The 16,867-nt window shown below is 37.8% G+C and overlaps 1 protein-coding gene across 5 annotated transcripts in view; it reads right to left on the minus strand.

Moving 5' to 3' along the window:
- mrtfab (myocardin related transcription factor Ab) overlaps nucleotides 1–16,867 on the minus strand; it is a 97,953-nt gene that overhangs the window by 7,655 nt on the left and 73,431 nt on the right. For 4 of the 5 annotated variants that reach the window (XM_073866875.1, XM_055175901.2, XM_055175899.2 and 1 more), the window contains 7 exons: nucleotides 8,886–8,951; nucleotides 3,931–3,986; nucleotides 3,729–3,804; nucleotides 2,820–2,966; nucleotides 1,298–1,458; nucleotides 882–998; nucleotides 549–796 (listed from right to left, as the gene is read on the minus strand). In XM_073866875.1, the coding sequence (XP_073722976.1) occupies nucleotides 549–796; nucleotides 882–998; nucleotides 1,298–1,458; nucleotides 2,820–2,966; nucleotides 3,729–3,804; nucleotides 3,931–3,986; nucleotides 8,886–8,892 (812 nt within the window). In that variant the 5' untranslated portion in view covers nucleotides 8,893–8,951. Of the gene's footprint in view, nucleotides 1–548; nucleotides 797–881; nucleotides 999–1,297; nucleotides 1,459–2,819; nucleotides 2,967–3,728; nucleotides 3,805–3,930; nucleotides 3,987–8,885; nucleotides 8,952–10,347; nucleotides 10,778–16,867 lie in introns of those variants that run through there. The other variant, XM_055175900.2, reaches the window with a different exon arrangement.

Below are 16,867 nucleotides of genomic sequence, written 5' to 3' on the forward strand. Positions count from 1 at the left end.
CGCTGGGCATCTTCTCTAATTATTTTCTATTCTAATTATTAATAGATTTTCGGATGATTTCATTACTCCAGTATGTCCGTTAAAGGGCTTACTCCAATCATAAACACTTACGTTTATCTTCAAATGGTGTCTTCGACGACGGCATTCTATAAAAATGAAGTTCATATTTTTTTGGCACTCCTATTCTGACACTCGACAGCACAACAAGACATTTTCTACATTGCTCGTTTCACTTGTGTGTAATTCATTTGCACTGTTTTTCTGCCACCATATTGCACCCGCTGCCTGCAGTGACGTAACTGTGACGTCGCAAAAGGTCTATTGTCAGTAAAATTACAAAAAAATATAATTTTACTGTAAAAAAGTAAATTCAGAAAAACTGAAAATAATTTTAGAGTTGTATTATCAAAACACTGTAAAAGTATCTTTTTTCTAGCTTTATCGCATAGCCCTGATTACGACTACACTACTTTTGCAGACCCATAATTACACAGTTATATACAATACATGATTACACAACGTTGGATATCCTGTGTGGTTGCACTTACTTGGGTGGAGCCGGTAAGATGGTGTGGTAGTTGTAGTGCTGTTGTTGCTGGTTAATGATCTGGAGCTGAAGAAAGAGCTGCTGCTGGTGAAGGATCTTGGCATACGAGGAGTCCAGCTGAGGAGGAGGCTCGCGCTCGTTCTTCTGGTCGGGAGGGATGTATTGGTGATATTTGAGTTTCTTCACTTTGGGCTTGTTATCTTTGGCTTTCTTGGGCCGCTGTGAAGCCCGATCTGTGCTGGACTTGGACTGTTGATAAAGTTAACATTAAGGGTCGGTTGAAACCAAGTTCACTCTAATTGGCACTCCAATTGTTGAAATGATATTAATTTACCCTTGTCTGTCCTGTAGGTGGGCGAGCACAGTTTGTTATAGTACTTTCATTAGCTGGATTCTGTGAAGGAGAGGAGTCGGATGCACCAAATGCAGGAGGTGGGGCATGAGTGAGGAACTGAAGAAAATTCAATGGTTAAGTACAGGTTATTTGGTGCTTGATAATAAAAAGCAGCTCCATAAGAAGCCAGTGAACAGACTGACATCCCGTATGGAGCACCACAAACACAGGCAAGCAAAATGATACAAACTGTGCCACATGTCCAATCAAACTAGAGGAAATGAAATTGTTTTTGCATTTTAATAATGTAATTTGGGATATTATGGACACTTCATATATTTAAGAGCTGAGCAGTGCTGCCCTCTAGTGTATGGAGAGCACAAATGCAATGCTGTTTTAGAAATCAAAGGTAGTACCTGAGTGGGTGAGAGGTCTCCATTCATATTCAGCATATCAGAGGGGGAGTGTTGAGGGCCAATGCTCAGCGGTGAATCCTGACCACCCAGTGGATCCGGAGACAGAGCATCACTACTGTCCTCGTCCAATGAGGAGCTCTCACCCTTTGGAGACTCTGTACCTGTGAGAAAAAATAAACATCGTTTAAACTGTGCATGGATATGGTTAGACATAACATTAGGACTGAAACTTAAAACAGTTAAACAAATGATTAATAATTGATTAACTTCTCTTTTTAAACCGCGCTAACCAATTTGTTCTGCATTCTTAGGCTTTCTTTACAATACACACAAACTTCATTAATTTAACTTCTAGGTCTATATATTGTGCATTCATTCATATATGGGCCGTTTCCCGGACAGGCTTTATTCTAGTCCCAGACTAAAATGCATGTTTGAGCTACCTTCATTTAAAAACACCTTGTACTGGTGCCATTGTTTTGTTTCAAAATGCACATCAGTAATGTTTTTTTAAGGTTTGTTTGTGAAAACTACTTCCTGTCCTAATATCAGGGTTCCCACACCTTAGTTAACTTCAAATTCCTTTCAAGGACTTTCCAGGTCCAAAACCCTCAAATTCAAGGACTAAATGTGGGGAAACATTTCAAGGGAGAGCAAGGTTACAGCCTGTTACCTTTTAAAATACATTCTTACAGTTCCCTTTCGAGGGAACTCGCGCTGCATCACTGGGGTGACACATTAGGGACGCCTCAAGGGGTTAGTGCGTCTGAATGTGTATATCAAATTCAACCAATGGTGAGGCTTAACGACAAGGACAGGGTTACGCGGGAGCCAGGAAGTATATCACTATCTGAAATATTGCCAAAGACGGTGTTACAGGGACGCAGGAAGTATGGCAAGGGAGACGCAGCGCCTCGTTCCCTTCTCAGGGGAAAAACAGTTACATACGTAACCTGAGACGTTTTCATGTGTCAAACACAACTATGCAAAGAAGCATTTTGGTATGAATCAACATTCGCATACAGTAGATATAAGCATTTAAAGTGAACAGTTTAGCAAGTGTGCTTAAAAAGTCTAGAAATTTTATGATATTATCCTACACTACACAGGGAATAATATGGATTTTTTTCCCAGAAAACTTTCAATGACCGTATCTATATATGTATATTTTCAAAAACTTCCCAGGGCCTTGAATGTTTTCACCAGATTCACAAACTTTCAAGGATTTCAAGGACCCGTGGACTGTATAGATTTAACAATTTAAGGAACCCTGTAATACTAATAAGGCCTAGTGCTGGATTAATCTAAACCATGTCCGGGAAACCGCCTCATACTTTATTTTACACTGGATTATAAAGATAAGATTTAGATCAGATTTTTAAAACCTTACTGCACTTTGTGGTTTTGCATTTAAAGACAGGCAACAACACTTCATGGTGATGACGTGTCAAGTGGCACACACAAGCTATCGCTGACTTTGCACAAAATAAGTGCTGTTTTTGACATTTTGGTAAAGTCTAACCAATAAGCGTGTGCACTGGGAGGATGTTCTTGTGGATGAGCTCGATGGGACCAGGGCGGTGGGAGATCTTATCGTTGAGGTCATCAGCCAGACGAGCTCTCTTCAGCTTGAGTTGCTTGGCCTGCAGCGAGGGCTCGGCTGAAGTCTCTGCGGGTGAACATTAATAGATTAAATGCTTCCTCTGTTAATAACACCTAAATTCCCTGCTGGTAGTCTACTGCCAAGTTTGCTGCTAGTGCACAGCGCTTAATGTGATTGACGATTTCTGCTTCTACAGAAATGACGCATTAATCAAGTATGTTAATATGTCAAGGGGTAGTTACTCATAACTACTCAGTTTTCTCATAAATATTTGTCAGCTTTCATACATACATCCAAGCGTGGCATTTTGTAAAAAAAGGGTGCGATTTATGTTAAAAAATAACTTTACTCCTATCCCATCTTAAAATGCACAGCCAAAGATTTGTCCAAAAATGTAAACACAATGACTCTGGTGCTATCCAAACACTGCTGTTTGTGTTTAAAGAAACCGTCACAGCAACAACCATTCAACCAATCTCTAAAGTTTGGAACAGAACTGTGTATTTGTCTGAATACATCCGAAAAATTATTATACATTGTTCTGTATGGTGAGTCTAGTGAGAGAAATATGTAAAAACCCAGCTGAAGTCTTTTCTTTGTGATTTACTGTTTTCTACATAAAATCATCCTTTATAATGTAAAGAACATTCTGTAAAAATATAACCTTGATATCTTTACTGACTGAATAAGATCAAATATTGAAATCAATGCGAAGTCAATGACTGAATTCAAACTTGCTTTGATTCGATTATGAGACGTTAAGATTATGAGCACACAGAGTCACAAATCACACACTTCCTCTGTAAGGTCCTTTGTTGTGATACTCACCTTCTAGTATGTGCATCCTCACCAGTTCTGACCTCTCTGGCCGACTCCTAATCTTCCTCTTCAGGTAATCCTCCGTCTGCAACAGTACAAGAGAAAGAACGGTCAAACAAAGATGACGATTTTGTCGTCATGAAATATTTAATTGATAAGAAATCAAATACGAATAAGAAATCATGGTAATTTGAGGTATAACATCACTTACGCGTGCTCTCTCCAGACTTCTCCTCTGTTCGTGGAAAGCAGCTGGACTCTTCAGCGCTGTGTACAGAAACAGAAAGTAAGATTTCTTCACTCATAGACGTGCATTTGGATGTTCCTGTAGCTTAGTTGGTAGAGCATTGAATACGCCGTGCAAATGTCATGGGTTTGTTTTCCAGGGAACACGCTTGACCAAAATGTATACCTTGAATGCACTGCTTTGAATATAACTGACTGCCAAATGCATACATGTAAATTTGGTTATACCATTTCATAGGCATGTGCACTTGGTCGTGCTTAACAAAAAAAACATTTGGGTGATTGTCGCGAAATTAGACTTATGAGGTCTTATGAAACATTTTGATGAAAAAGTAAATGCAAAGTAAGAGTATCAAAATAAGAAGCATACAGTTACAAACATCTATTCATGTACTATTTTGCACATGATTTCAAATGACATCTTACAAACCAATTTTGTTGTTTTTTCCACATTTAAGGGGGAAATTTTCATTACCGCAACGTGTCCATGACTGGATTTGGGTTCTTTGACATGGAAATATTTATAATTAAAAAATCTAAAATATGAAAAGCTTCAGTTCAGTGCATGTTATACTATAAACATTTACAGTAAAGAAACATGTGGTATTTGGAGATCATTGGTAAATGTAGAGACAATAAAAAGGAATATAAATGTGTCCAAGACCAATTTTCTCATCCTCCGCAACAATTTTCAATGATTGTTTAAGCCCTCAATGAATTAACATTTAAAAAAAAAAAATAGTTGGAAGGGACATAATTGACTGTGACACTCAAGATGGCTACCAGGCAAGCAGTTTTTATTTTTTCTCTCCAGATAAAAGTTGAAATGTTGTTTGTCATAGTACCTAGACAACTTTTTAGTTCTCATTACCGAAACATGAGTTTGTAAATGCATATATTTACCGTATTTTCCGGACTATATTAATTCATACTGACTTACAAGGCGCACCTTACTTTAAGACGCAGCACCAGCCAAGTTATGAAAAAAAACATGGCTTATAGATCGAAAAATACGGTAATGTAATATCATGTTGCGGGTAATGGTCATTTTTGATAATAATAATCTAAAAAATGTAAATAATTCTTCAGACCTTAATGTGCAAAAAAATTGCCTTCAAGGGCTTTTTAAAAAAATCTGATGCTGGACACCTTCTAAGTCTGGATTTCGTGAGAATCACCCATTTTGAAGTAGAAAGAAAATATGTGCTTTCATGATCGATTATTATTAGTTACTAGCGTACTTTCCAGTGAACCTATTTAAAATGTAGGAACTGTTTTGGTAGTGTTAAACATTAATTAAAGGTCATACTGTTAAACTGAGGAACATCATCTTGCATTTGTGCTTATTTGTGTGCAGACAGCAGGTATGAATCAATCTAAATGGTTGAGACTAAGAGGCTGTTTACACTTGGTATTAAGATGTGTTTTCATGGATCGGATCACAAGTGGACGAGAGAAACACATTACGTTTACACCTGTTATTTAAATCTGTCTCTTTTGTCCACTTTCGACCGCTTCCGTCCTGAATACTGTGTGGGGGTGGTCATTCAAACCCGAGCGGGAGTAATTATGAGTTTATATGGACACAAACTAATATTATGTCGGAGTCCACTGCTTGTTTAGCAAGTAAACATGCTGCACAGAGTTTTGTACGTGTGTATGTAAGTGTACGTTTTGTACGTGTGACGAAAACGCATGTTAATGCCAAGTGTAAACAGCCTCTAATACTTCAGACCTAAAAGGTCCACGTGAGGCTCAACCATTTAAAAAATATGTTTATAATAATCACTTACAAACCAGAATTGTTAATGTGTGTGTGAATGTGTGTTGAAAAACTTTGTATATAGTCTAGATGATCAGTTGTTTCCTGGTCTTGTTTCCTATTTATGCTCATTAGCCAAAACTTTGTTTGACCTCTAAATCATCTAGCTTGGAGGATTAAAGTTTTTTTATTACTCATACACAAGTCAGAAAACCTACAACCTACAAATGTATTTTATGCATACAGAATTAGAAAAACACACCAATTGTGTTTGTCTGCCTCACATAACTAGTTTGTAGAGTCAGGACTGGGTGTGGATATACATTTACATTACATTTATGCATCAGGCAGACGCTTTTCTCCAAAGCGACTTCATGTGCATTACAAGGTATAGATTTTTATCAGTATGTATGTATCCTGGGCTCGAACCCATGAGCCTTTTTGTGCTGCTAATGCAGTGCCTGCCATACAGGAACACAATATGAATACGGGTTACATGCAACAATGATTGTGATCTAAGAGCTGTGATTAGGTAACACATGATGACATTTCTGAAGCCACAGGGCAGGGTTGGTCATGATGATCTGCCTGATGTTTGGGTGAGAGAGAAGATAATAAATCAAGACTGAGGAAGATCTAAAATCTAACCAGAAGACGATTAAGGATTGTGGGATATTTATGCTATGCTTAGTTGAAGAAAGCCAGACTGTGCTAATGAACTGGAATAAACTGAGTTACTGTAAACGGGATAGTGATTTATACTGCATATGAAGGTTTGCACCTGGATCTCTGTAAATAGCACACTAAGTGCTATAAAGGGAAAATCATAATGTGTTCCCAGAAACTGACCCCTGACCTGTTCTTAACCTTTTCATTTCTGCTTCTTTATGTTAAAGCAATAATCCAGGAAGGCCGATGGTACGATGATTCTTAGACAGATTGTGCAGCGGTTGCATAAAATTTTAAGACTAGATAAAACTGCATAAAACTTTAAGACTTTTCTTCAAGACTGTTAATAACTGTTTTAAGCATGTTACATAGAAAGATAGATTGGTCTCATCTAAATCCAAATAATAAGACTGGTTAGCCTTAACTAACTGATAGTTTGTCAGAATCATTCTTAAGACGCAGTCTTAACGTCACGGCTATGTTTATGCAACTGGCCACAGGTCATTGATATTTATTCATAATTATCAGAAGATTGACTGTTGGCGGTTGGTCAGCAACACAGTGACTTGGTGCATTAATACATGCAGTCAAAAAATTTGGTTTTATAATTGCAGAGCTCAGTTTTCTTGTAAATTAACATTTTTTATAAGGTTCAGTCAATGAAAAGATAATTATTAGTCAATAGTTGAAATGCCTTACCTTAAATTTTTTTTACTTCAGGCATTTTATTGGTATTTAAAAAAAATTCGCTGCAAAACCCTCAACATCCAGTCAGTCTTTCCTGTCCTTTTGAATAAAGGTAAAAGGCTAAGAAATTCTGTCAATATCCCAAAACTTTCTTTAACCATATAAAAAAAACCTCTGCACCTTGATGTACGTGTGCCGTCATTCATCCAATTCTTTTTCCTTGCACTTTTAGAGGACCTTGCTGAAAATCGTTGTGGCATTGTTTAATAGATTCTCCCAACAAACCAGTATTACTGAATGGCCTGGGCGGGATTAAGCATATTTGAAGTGAATGTATTTAAAAAATATAATATCTAATTAGTATCTCATTTTTGATGCAGTGGCTTTTCCATTTGAGTTCTTCAAACTTAAACAGTACTGATGTTTTGTTAGATCAGCGCTACATTTTACATACATACATTTTAACGCTTATTCTTATATTTGTGCAGTTACATTAAACTGTTAAAAAATCTAAACGTAATCCCACAAAGTTCATGTGCAGTAGTAAAGGCTCTGAATGTGCACCTGTCATCAAAAACCCTGCCAAATGCTCCCACTGTCAATAATAATGTAATGTGTATAAAGCATTTTCCCATTAGCTCAAATGTAGGGCATTGCATTAGTACCACAATCATGGCTTCAATCACACATATTATAATAATAAACCATGCATATATTTTCAATGCATGCTGCATATAAGCATCTGGCACATGTATAAATATATATGCTTGGGTTTAAAATCAAAAAGGTCATTTCTGACTATATCTATTCAAAAATTATAGCAGCTCGGCCACTTCCTTCTTCCCACAGTGCAAAGACTGTAAATTCTTTGCCTGATGAGCACGACACAGAATAAGGAACTGCAAACAATAGAGGAAGTCGATCCACCTGATAACACAACAGGCCCTTTCACAATGACTTGAGCCTTGGCAATCGAGATCCAAGACTTTTACCAGAGGATAAAGTACTGTACATCATGAACACTAGGTGTTGCAAAGTTGCATCTGTGAATTGGACCTATATTGTACTGCACCCTGCAACATGAATAATGCTGCATTAACTGACATGGAGCAGATGTCAACATTCGTGTTTGGCTTGGCGTTGATTGCTACATAACCACTGTGACACAATTAATTCGTTCATCGATTTCGTGCAGAAAGTGTGGTTGTGAATGTTGCAATATCATTTGCACCAATGTGAAATACATGTAGTCATAACTGCTTAAATCCAAAGTGAATTAAATCCAAGGAGAATTTAACATGGGATTGAACCCATGGCACTTGCGTTGCAAACATAATACTTTCCCAATTGAGCTAGAAGAACAACAGCTTAAACAGTGAATTAAATTAATTAAACCTATAACACGAATTTAATTCTGGCATGTGTCACAAGAAATGTAGGTAATATGATTTACAATTAAACAGCAGCACGAATGACATTGTGCTGAACATTCAAAAATATACAAAAAGTGAGTCAACACTTAGTGACACAAAATGTGATTGAATGAGATACACGCTAGCCCTTTTCTCTAACCTAACTTGACAATTTTTGCATTTAGAGCAAACTGGTTTTAAATAAATGCATAAGGCATGTTACACAAAGTTTGACAACATGAAAGTGACAAACAATGTACTGTACCCTCTTCTTATTGTTAGCTCAAAATTAATGACATTGTTCATGCAACACAATCTATATTAGCATCAAGAGAATGCCTATACTGTGTGTGATGCATGGCATACAGTAATGAATGAAATGTAACTTACGGGGCATGATTCCTTGGCTGACCAGCTCCTCTCTTGTTCTTCTCTGTTGTAGTTTGAGCTGAAGAACTGCATGGAGAGAAAGGAAGAGCGTTCAAACATAGAGAATCGAAAAGATGATCGCAACAATTTACAGCTGTACGTTTCTGATTTGCATCTGTTCTGCATATACAGATCACTCTAAGCCGGACAGCACAGGCTGAAAAGGACACTTTCTTTGTTTCTTTTAAACTACAGGGTAAAACCAAAGGGGAGGGACTGTGAATATTGAAGTTGTTTGGGTGGTTTTACATACTTCCTGTTTCACCACACTCGAACTCTTTTCTCAATTCAAAGAGTGCACTGAATACCATTAACATGTGAGAGGGGATGGCAGAAGGGGGGCGATTTGGGAACTGAATTGGAAATGGCACAACGTATGGTGTAAGTTGCATAATTACAACGAAGAGGGTGCGTACTACTCTTCGACACTAATAAAGCACTCACACTTCGTTTTGATCTAATCTAAAGCAGCTCAACCAGGCCTCTTCTCCTTTTAATGCGTAGGATGTGGCTCATGTATTTTGATGGCGTGCTGGTGCACGAGGCAGGCAAGCTTTGCAGTCACACCTGTCGGTCCTGGCGCAATGACATCATCACACGCATAGCATTGCTTCGTGTCCACCAGTCAGCTGTTCTGTCCTTCACGGTCACCAAGTCTGAGGATCAGATCAGCTTGTATTTGATATATTTGTTGTGTCTCTCTCTAACCTCTGCCAGAAATACAGTACCATGAGGTAATTGACACAATGGTTGACGTAGGGTCAGAATGAACAGTTGTGAGGATGTGAATCCACTGCTTTTTAGTAAAGGCCCCTCTGTTGTTGCTAGTTCCTGTTCTCACTTGCAAACTGAACACTTAAATCAGTTCCACTATTTCTTGGCGTCATCTGAATTCTTCCTATTCCCACTTCATTTTAGCAGCTGTTTTTGACCACCCACTCCTTAGCGCGCCCCACTATTTCTGTCCCCACTGAGGAAGAAACACAAGCCCCCTCGCACCTCTCCAAGAACCTGGCCTACTACTGTAAATCAATCAGGTGCTTTTAAATGCCAACAGTCTCCTTCTGTCACAAGAGCCTGGAAAAATCAGTAGGAGACCTGGAAAGCATGCCTTTGACACTTTTGAGACAAAAGGTAACAAATTTGGAGCGTCAAGTCAATGCAGACAACCAGGTTATTTGAAAAGCATGCTGGCTGATGGTCCCCAAAGCATTTAAGACTGGTCCAACTAACAGGTCAACCAGTTACAGAAATGATCTCACCACTGAGACACTAGAATATTTAAATCTGATGTGCTAAGACTGGAGATAAGCACTAGTGTAGTTCACTTCAATTCGCATTTAACTTAACCTGTTTGCAATATTTAACTAGATTTTATTCTCCAAGACATACAGGTAGTAGACAAAGCACCAACAATGCCCACCTTCTTTGAGGCTATGATAAGCATTCCTGTCACAATCCGGACTCTCGCTCTTATCTTGGTCGTTTCTGATTGGTTCATCCTCAAAAGAGGAAGTGTCAATGTGAAGACAGTGGTTTGTGTCCAGCATATTTGAATCCGGTGTCGAAAGGTATCAATGAATGTCTCGGGTTGCAAAAGCACAATGTCAAATTAGATATTCCATTAGTGGTCCAAAAGCGAGAAGATCAAATCCCAGAGTGCGAGATTTTCTGTACAACAGTGAGTCTTAAATCACAGAAATAAAGAACAGATAGCTTCCACTTGTTTTCTTTCTGATCTAAGGGTATAATCCTTGTTGTGCCCTCAAAGGTGGATACAAAGGCAAAGCTTTGAAGAGATACTTTCACAAAAAGTCAGAAAATGAATCAAATGTAAAAAGTTGAGGATGACAGAGCACAGAGCCTGCTCTGCACTCATCTGATCACATTCACAGAGCAGCGCGTCTCCTGCCCTCAAACATAAAGGAGGGTCTACTGGGTGCCAATGAGTGCTTGCTTCAGCTCAGCTGTTGCCTCTCGTTTGAGCTCTACAATCTGGACAGAACCCCACTCAGCTCCATTACACTGTCTCAAAATCTCACCCTTTTACTCATTGGGGTTAAAAGCTTAAAAATGTCTGTTTTATTACTATTTTTAAATATATTATTTCGATTTATATTCACTTTTATAAATATACTGTTTTAGTTTCACATGTTTAGTGTTCCGTCCATCCTCCACTGTGATTAGATGGCCGAGTGAAAAGTGAGTTGAACTTTTCACCCAAAGTTAAAAATTTCTCAACTCGCCGGCGCTCAGCGCAGACAAAATCCGCCAGCTGCTAGCGTTTTGAAAAGAGCATTTGCTTCCATTGAAAACAACTGAGAATATACACCAGCCGCAGGGGTAAATGCCTTGGGTGTACACGCCCCCTAACAGGTCTTTTACACAGGACGTGGTGTGCGCTGCGCTATGAAACCTAGGGGTGCACCGAAATTTCGGTCGCCGAAAATTTCGGGCGAAAATGGCATTATTGGTTTCGGGCTGAAATAAAAATCCAGACGAAAATGTCAACCGAAAATAAATGTCAACCGCGCCCCTCCCATCTGTGCGCTTGGGTTTCACTCACGGTGATCAGTCGTCTCCCACCCCTCCCCTTTGTGCTCAAGCAGGTTTCACTCACGGTCGAGCCGTTTGCACGCGTCTGCAAAGATTAAGCATGTCTTGATGTGTAAACTTTAGAGAGAGTCGCGCTAATGTGTCTCATACTGTAATCCATTAACATACATTTGGCGAATAAAGCAATGAAACGCAACGTAACGTTTTTATGTGGAGTGACTGCTGCGCTGTTTGAGATTCACCCTCCTTCTCTGTGTGTACGTGCCCGTTTAAGTGCCCTTAACAGTGCACATACGAGAGAGACGCGTTTAAAAAAAAAACAAGCAAACATAAAATCTCTGTTATTGATAGGGCACATATAAACAAAATTATCTCCACAGTATTCTTTTTCTAATAAAAACATTTGTTTATGTCTTAAGTGTATGTATAGATAGATTACAGTCAGATTAACCTACTTAAGTCTGTGTCATTAATGTTAATCAAACAACCCATGACAAAGAGACAAATAGCTCTAAAAATAATAATATATTTAATTTATTGTGTTATGATTAATTTAATCTGATTTCTGTACCTAATGCTAATTTTAGACCTTATTAATGTACAACTTTGTTATTTTTTATAAATGTTTGCAATTTCTTTATTGTTTATTCGATTTTTCCCACCCGCTTTTTGCTGATCTGAAAAATAATCTGATCTGTGCCTCAAAAACTGTAATGTGTTCCGAACTGTGAGTCTTTTGATCCGTCACACACCCCTAGTTAGTACACAGTGATAGCCATAAAAGCAAATGTACTAATAATTGGCATAATAATTTCTTTCGGTGTTTCGGTTTTTCGGCCTTGGTTTGCTTTTTTCGGTTTTCGGCAAAGAATTTTCATTTCGGTGCATTCCTATTGAAACCCATTCATTTCGAATAGCATGCGCCGCATGAGGACGATTTGTTGTTGCGTTGAGCAAAGCTCAACTCATAGTTTAACTTTTGCACTGTGCCCTGTGACGATTACCTGTAAGGCCAATAGAAACGTAGCATTCAAACGGGACAAACATCTTAGCTGCGCTGAACCCAGCGGAGAGCGCAGCACACACCGTGTCCTGTGTGAAAGCCTCATTAGGTTTGTATTTTAGTACTTAAGAAAAAGTTCCGCCAAATATGAAACTTCTCTTATAATTTCTCAAAGATGTGTAACTCGAAATTAACTTGTACATTAAAATGCCATCAAGTTATCCTCTTATATAGGGTCAACATTGTGAAACTCCAAAAATAAATTTTAGAATTAAATCATCAATAACCTCAATACAGTGTCCGTTTTCAAGAACGACAGCAGCTGGTGGGTTTTGTCCGTGCTTTTGAAAAATGTCCAACTTTGGGTGAAAAGCTCAGCTTGTTAGTGTCACTTTTCACTCAACTATGAGAGAAAACTATTCTTGTTTGAGTATCCATAAAAACATACAAATCAAGTTCATACATCATTGAAAGTTCAAATAGATTGCAGCAGGGATGATGTATTTTTGTAGGCCAACGCCGGAAGTTTGCGCCTTACTGGTTCCCTCACTAAAACGCCCATTCTCCCACAAAGCGCATGAAGTAATATGGCCTAATTGGTTACAGAAATTTTGCCTGGGCAGCTGCCGATTTATTTTCAATGCCGTATAACCCTGCTGTGTTATCTGCACTGATTCGCTTTGACTGTAATGAACTTCCATTCAAAATCTTGAATTCCCCAATTTAAAAGTAAAACCGCGTCAAAAAGTAAATTCAAATTAATTGGAAACATCTGGAAAATTGCCCAGCCCTACCCTGTGTTAAACAAACATTTATGACACTTACACGTTTTAATCTTCAACCAGTGTCCCACTAACTTCCGGGTTAGTGTCATTCCTGTGGCACTCTATATGGCAGCACGTTGATAAGATTGAATCTCATTTGTCCTTAAGTGTCTCGTGACCAAACACACATTTGAAATTCAATGTTATCAACGTGCCGCCATATATGAACTTTTTGCAAAGCATGAACCTGATTTGTATGTGTCATATATACGCAATGTATTAATCTCAAAAATGCTCAAAATATGAAACGTTTTCTCTCACAAACATATTGTTTTGCTTCAGAAGACACATTTTAACCCACTGGAGTCATTTGGATTACTTTAATGATGGATGGATGTACTTTTTGGAGCTTCACCACGTTGGTTACTATATAAGAAGATAACATGATGGCATTTCATTAGTTTGTGTTCAACAGAAGAAACAAAGTCAAACACATCTATAATGGCTAGAGTAAGTAAATTATCAGAAAATTTTCATATTTGGGTGAATTATTCCTTAAGGGCTGACAGAATCAATGCATTAATTTATTACAGCGAGAACCCAACAATTATAACAATAAACCTATAACATGTTCACAAGTTTCTAGTTGTTTGCCTGATCAAACAAGTGACAAAACACATTCTGTCCAAAAAGAATTGAGGAACAGATCAAGCAACCACCCTCACATATGATATGTCAACAGCCAACACAGTTTCATGTTTCAGTGTGTATTTAATAACTCCTCTCTGTTCTCCGAAATCATGTCAAAAGGGGCTGTTGAGTCGAAAGAGAGAGAGAGAGAGAGAGAGAGTGGAAGGAAGCAGGTCACAGGAGGAATGTAGGTCACCTTTGACCTTTTCTTTCTTACTGAGAGATAATGTACAGGAGCTTGCTTGTCAGGTTTCGACAAGCTCACATTTGCCAACAATCCTGTGTTTCCTTCAGACTGTGGGTGACGGCCCCCCCCTCGAACCCCCAGCCCGGGTCCCCTCTCAGTTTTAAATAGTAAGGCCAGCTGGCCAGAAGTCTCTATATTCAGCTCGGTATCACCTGTGCAAGCACTGGATAGGGTTACCCGCTGAGATCTCTGTGCTAAGGCGATGCAAACATGACACACTTTTCTGTATTAAAACAAAATGCACAAAACATTATTTTAAAAATACAATCCATACAATCTAAACGATGACGACTGTAAATATGGAAAAAGCATACAGATGCGTTGATATCAGAGCAGCAAGAAACCTATATTTAGATACAGCTACTGAGTAAATCTATTTGGATTCAATATACCAACGCAAGTGCTGTGGATAAACAGGCGTTTCTAAATTACAAGCAAAATGCAGTTCGCTATGCATAGATATGTGGCTTTAGGTTTATATGGGAACTCCCCAGAGACAAAAGCATAACCATGACCTGCTTTTAGCCACAAGCTCATTGCTGTCACCATCATTCAATGAGAATTCACAGCAGTTTCATCCATGTAGTTGATGACCACAAATGCTCAGTAATGACCACAGAGGAAATCTAGAACAGCCTTTGCTAATCCCACAAAGTACAAAACACCACCTTGATCAAATAAAGCACCAGAGATAACAAAGCCAAAGTTCACAAGATACCCACATAAGTAACCAGGTGTAATGTTTTATCTCAAGCAGTGTACATTTATTTTTCAGTTGTGACTGTGAGAGTTGGTTGATGGTTAAGATTAACCCTGGGTAGGGCACTGGACTTATTTTTTAAGTATCCACATCTGCTTTTTTATTTATAACATGGCCATTTACCAGTAGCCATAATAGTAAAATATATTGCAGAGGCCGATATATCAGCCGATATTTGGATTTTTTTTATAAATCTTTTCAATCGGCCAGCAAATTTCTTTATTACTTAAATTTGATGCTTGTAATAAAAAAGACACTCAGTGTCACTCAATGTAAAGCCAAAGTCTAACAGAACACCACACTAGTTTAACACACTTATTCAAACAGTACCATAAGATGTCAGATCCACATTAATTATGTCTTGTAAATATGTACTTTAAAAAGGTATATTTATAAATGTTATGCGTAATGTTTTTTTTTTAGTTTCACCAATCTTATTTACTGTGATAACACTTGTGCCTCATATCACCCATACAGCTTTCTTAATATTGGTATCGGCATCGGCCATAAAACCCATATCGGTCGACCTCTAGTTTCCATCACCATGATTTTATCCGCATTTTTAAGTATTGCATCAAAACAAGTGATTGCAAATTCCCTTAATTTGCAAAAAGAAGTTTTTACGCCTGCTCAATGTGTTTTTTGATTTATGCGAAAAAGAGTAAATGCGAAAAAAAGGGAGATTGAAACGCATTTGCCAAATTAATTCTGATGTAGGGCTGTCACAATTCTGAACTTTTGCTGACGGTTAATTGTCTAATAAATTGTGCCGATTATGACGATTAATTTCCTGTTTTAGGACTTTGACAATTATGACGATTAATTGTCTGTTTTATAGCTTTGACATTTAATTCTCATACATTTTTTGTTTGTTCATAAAATAATTTTCACACATTGTTGTGATTATTTAAATTAAATATTTTGCAAGGTTTACCTGGTAGTATTACTTCACCTAACACATCATTTAAAGGGGCCATGGCATGAAAATCTCACTTTTCCATGTTTAAGTGCTATGATTGGGTCCCCAGTGCTTCTATCAACCTAGAAAATGTGAAAAAGATCAACCCAGTAACTTAGTTTTGGTATACCATTTTCTACAAGCACATGAGAAAATAGGTCCTTGAAATGTGGCTATCCTTATGATGTCATAAGGAGCTCTTATTATAATAATACCACCCCTTAATCTGCACTATCCAATCACAGCTTTTTGAGTTTCAATTGCAACAAACCGTTCATTTGCATTTAAAAGAACACACCCCCAAACAGCACATTTTTGCACACACCTACAAAGTGGCAGTTTTAACATGCTATAATAAATTATTTATATGGTATTTTGAGCTAAAACTTTACATATGTGCTCTGAGACATCTTTAAAAAGTCATGTGCCATGGCCCCTTTAAGTAATTATTTAATGAATATATCTTTAAAAAACTGAAAATTCAAACAAAATAAAAAATAACTGAAAATAAAAATGCTATCAATATATACCAGAACAGGCCTTAAATGGTAGCCAATCCTACTAAGTTAATATTAGTACTGGACCACCTGTAGTAGGTGCAAAAAAATCAATTCCTTACAGATCCTTAAGAATAGGCTTCCTTCACTTCCCTAAATTTGGAATTGCTATTTTGATAATGTATGTTTTACCATACAGTTAATTTCTTTAAATGCAGTTTTTCCACTGTATTGAACGACTTTGCAATATGTTACGTTACACTATCAGTTAAGGAGCACCATTTGATACTGTTTCGTTTATACAGGCGCTGCAGCTCCCCCTTGTGTTTTTTAGAGAGATGTGCAATCATTGTGGTGATCTGAAATCATCGCGATGAGGTCAAACAATCCCAATGAGACGATTATTTAATCATTGTGACAGCCCTATTCTGATGTAGCGAACATTAAACCCACGTGACTGACCATCAA

This window comes from Misgurnus anguillicaudatus, chromosome 4, assembly GCF_027580225.2.
Source record: "Misgurnus anguillicaudatus chromosome 4, ASM2758022v2, whole genome shotgun sequence".
Lineage (NCBI taxonomy): Eukaryota > Metazoa > Chordata > Actinopteri > Cypriniformes > Cobitidae > Misgurnus > Misgurnus anguillicaudatus.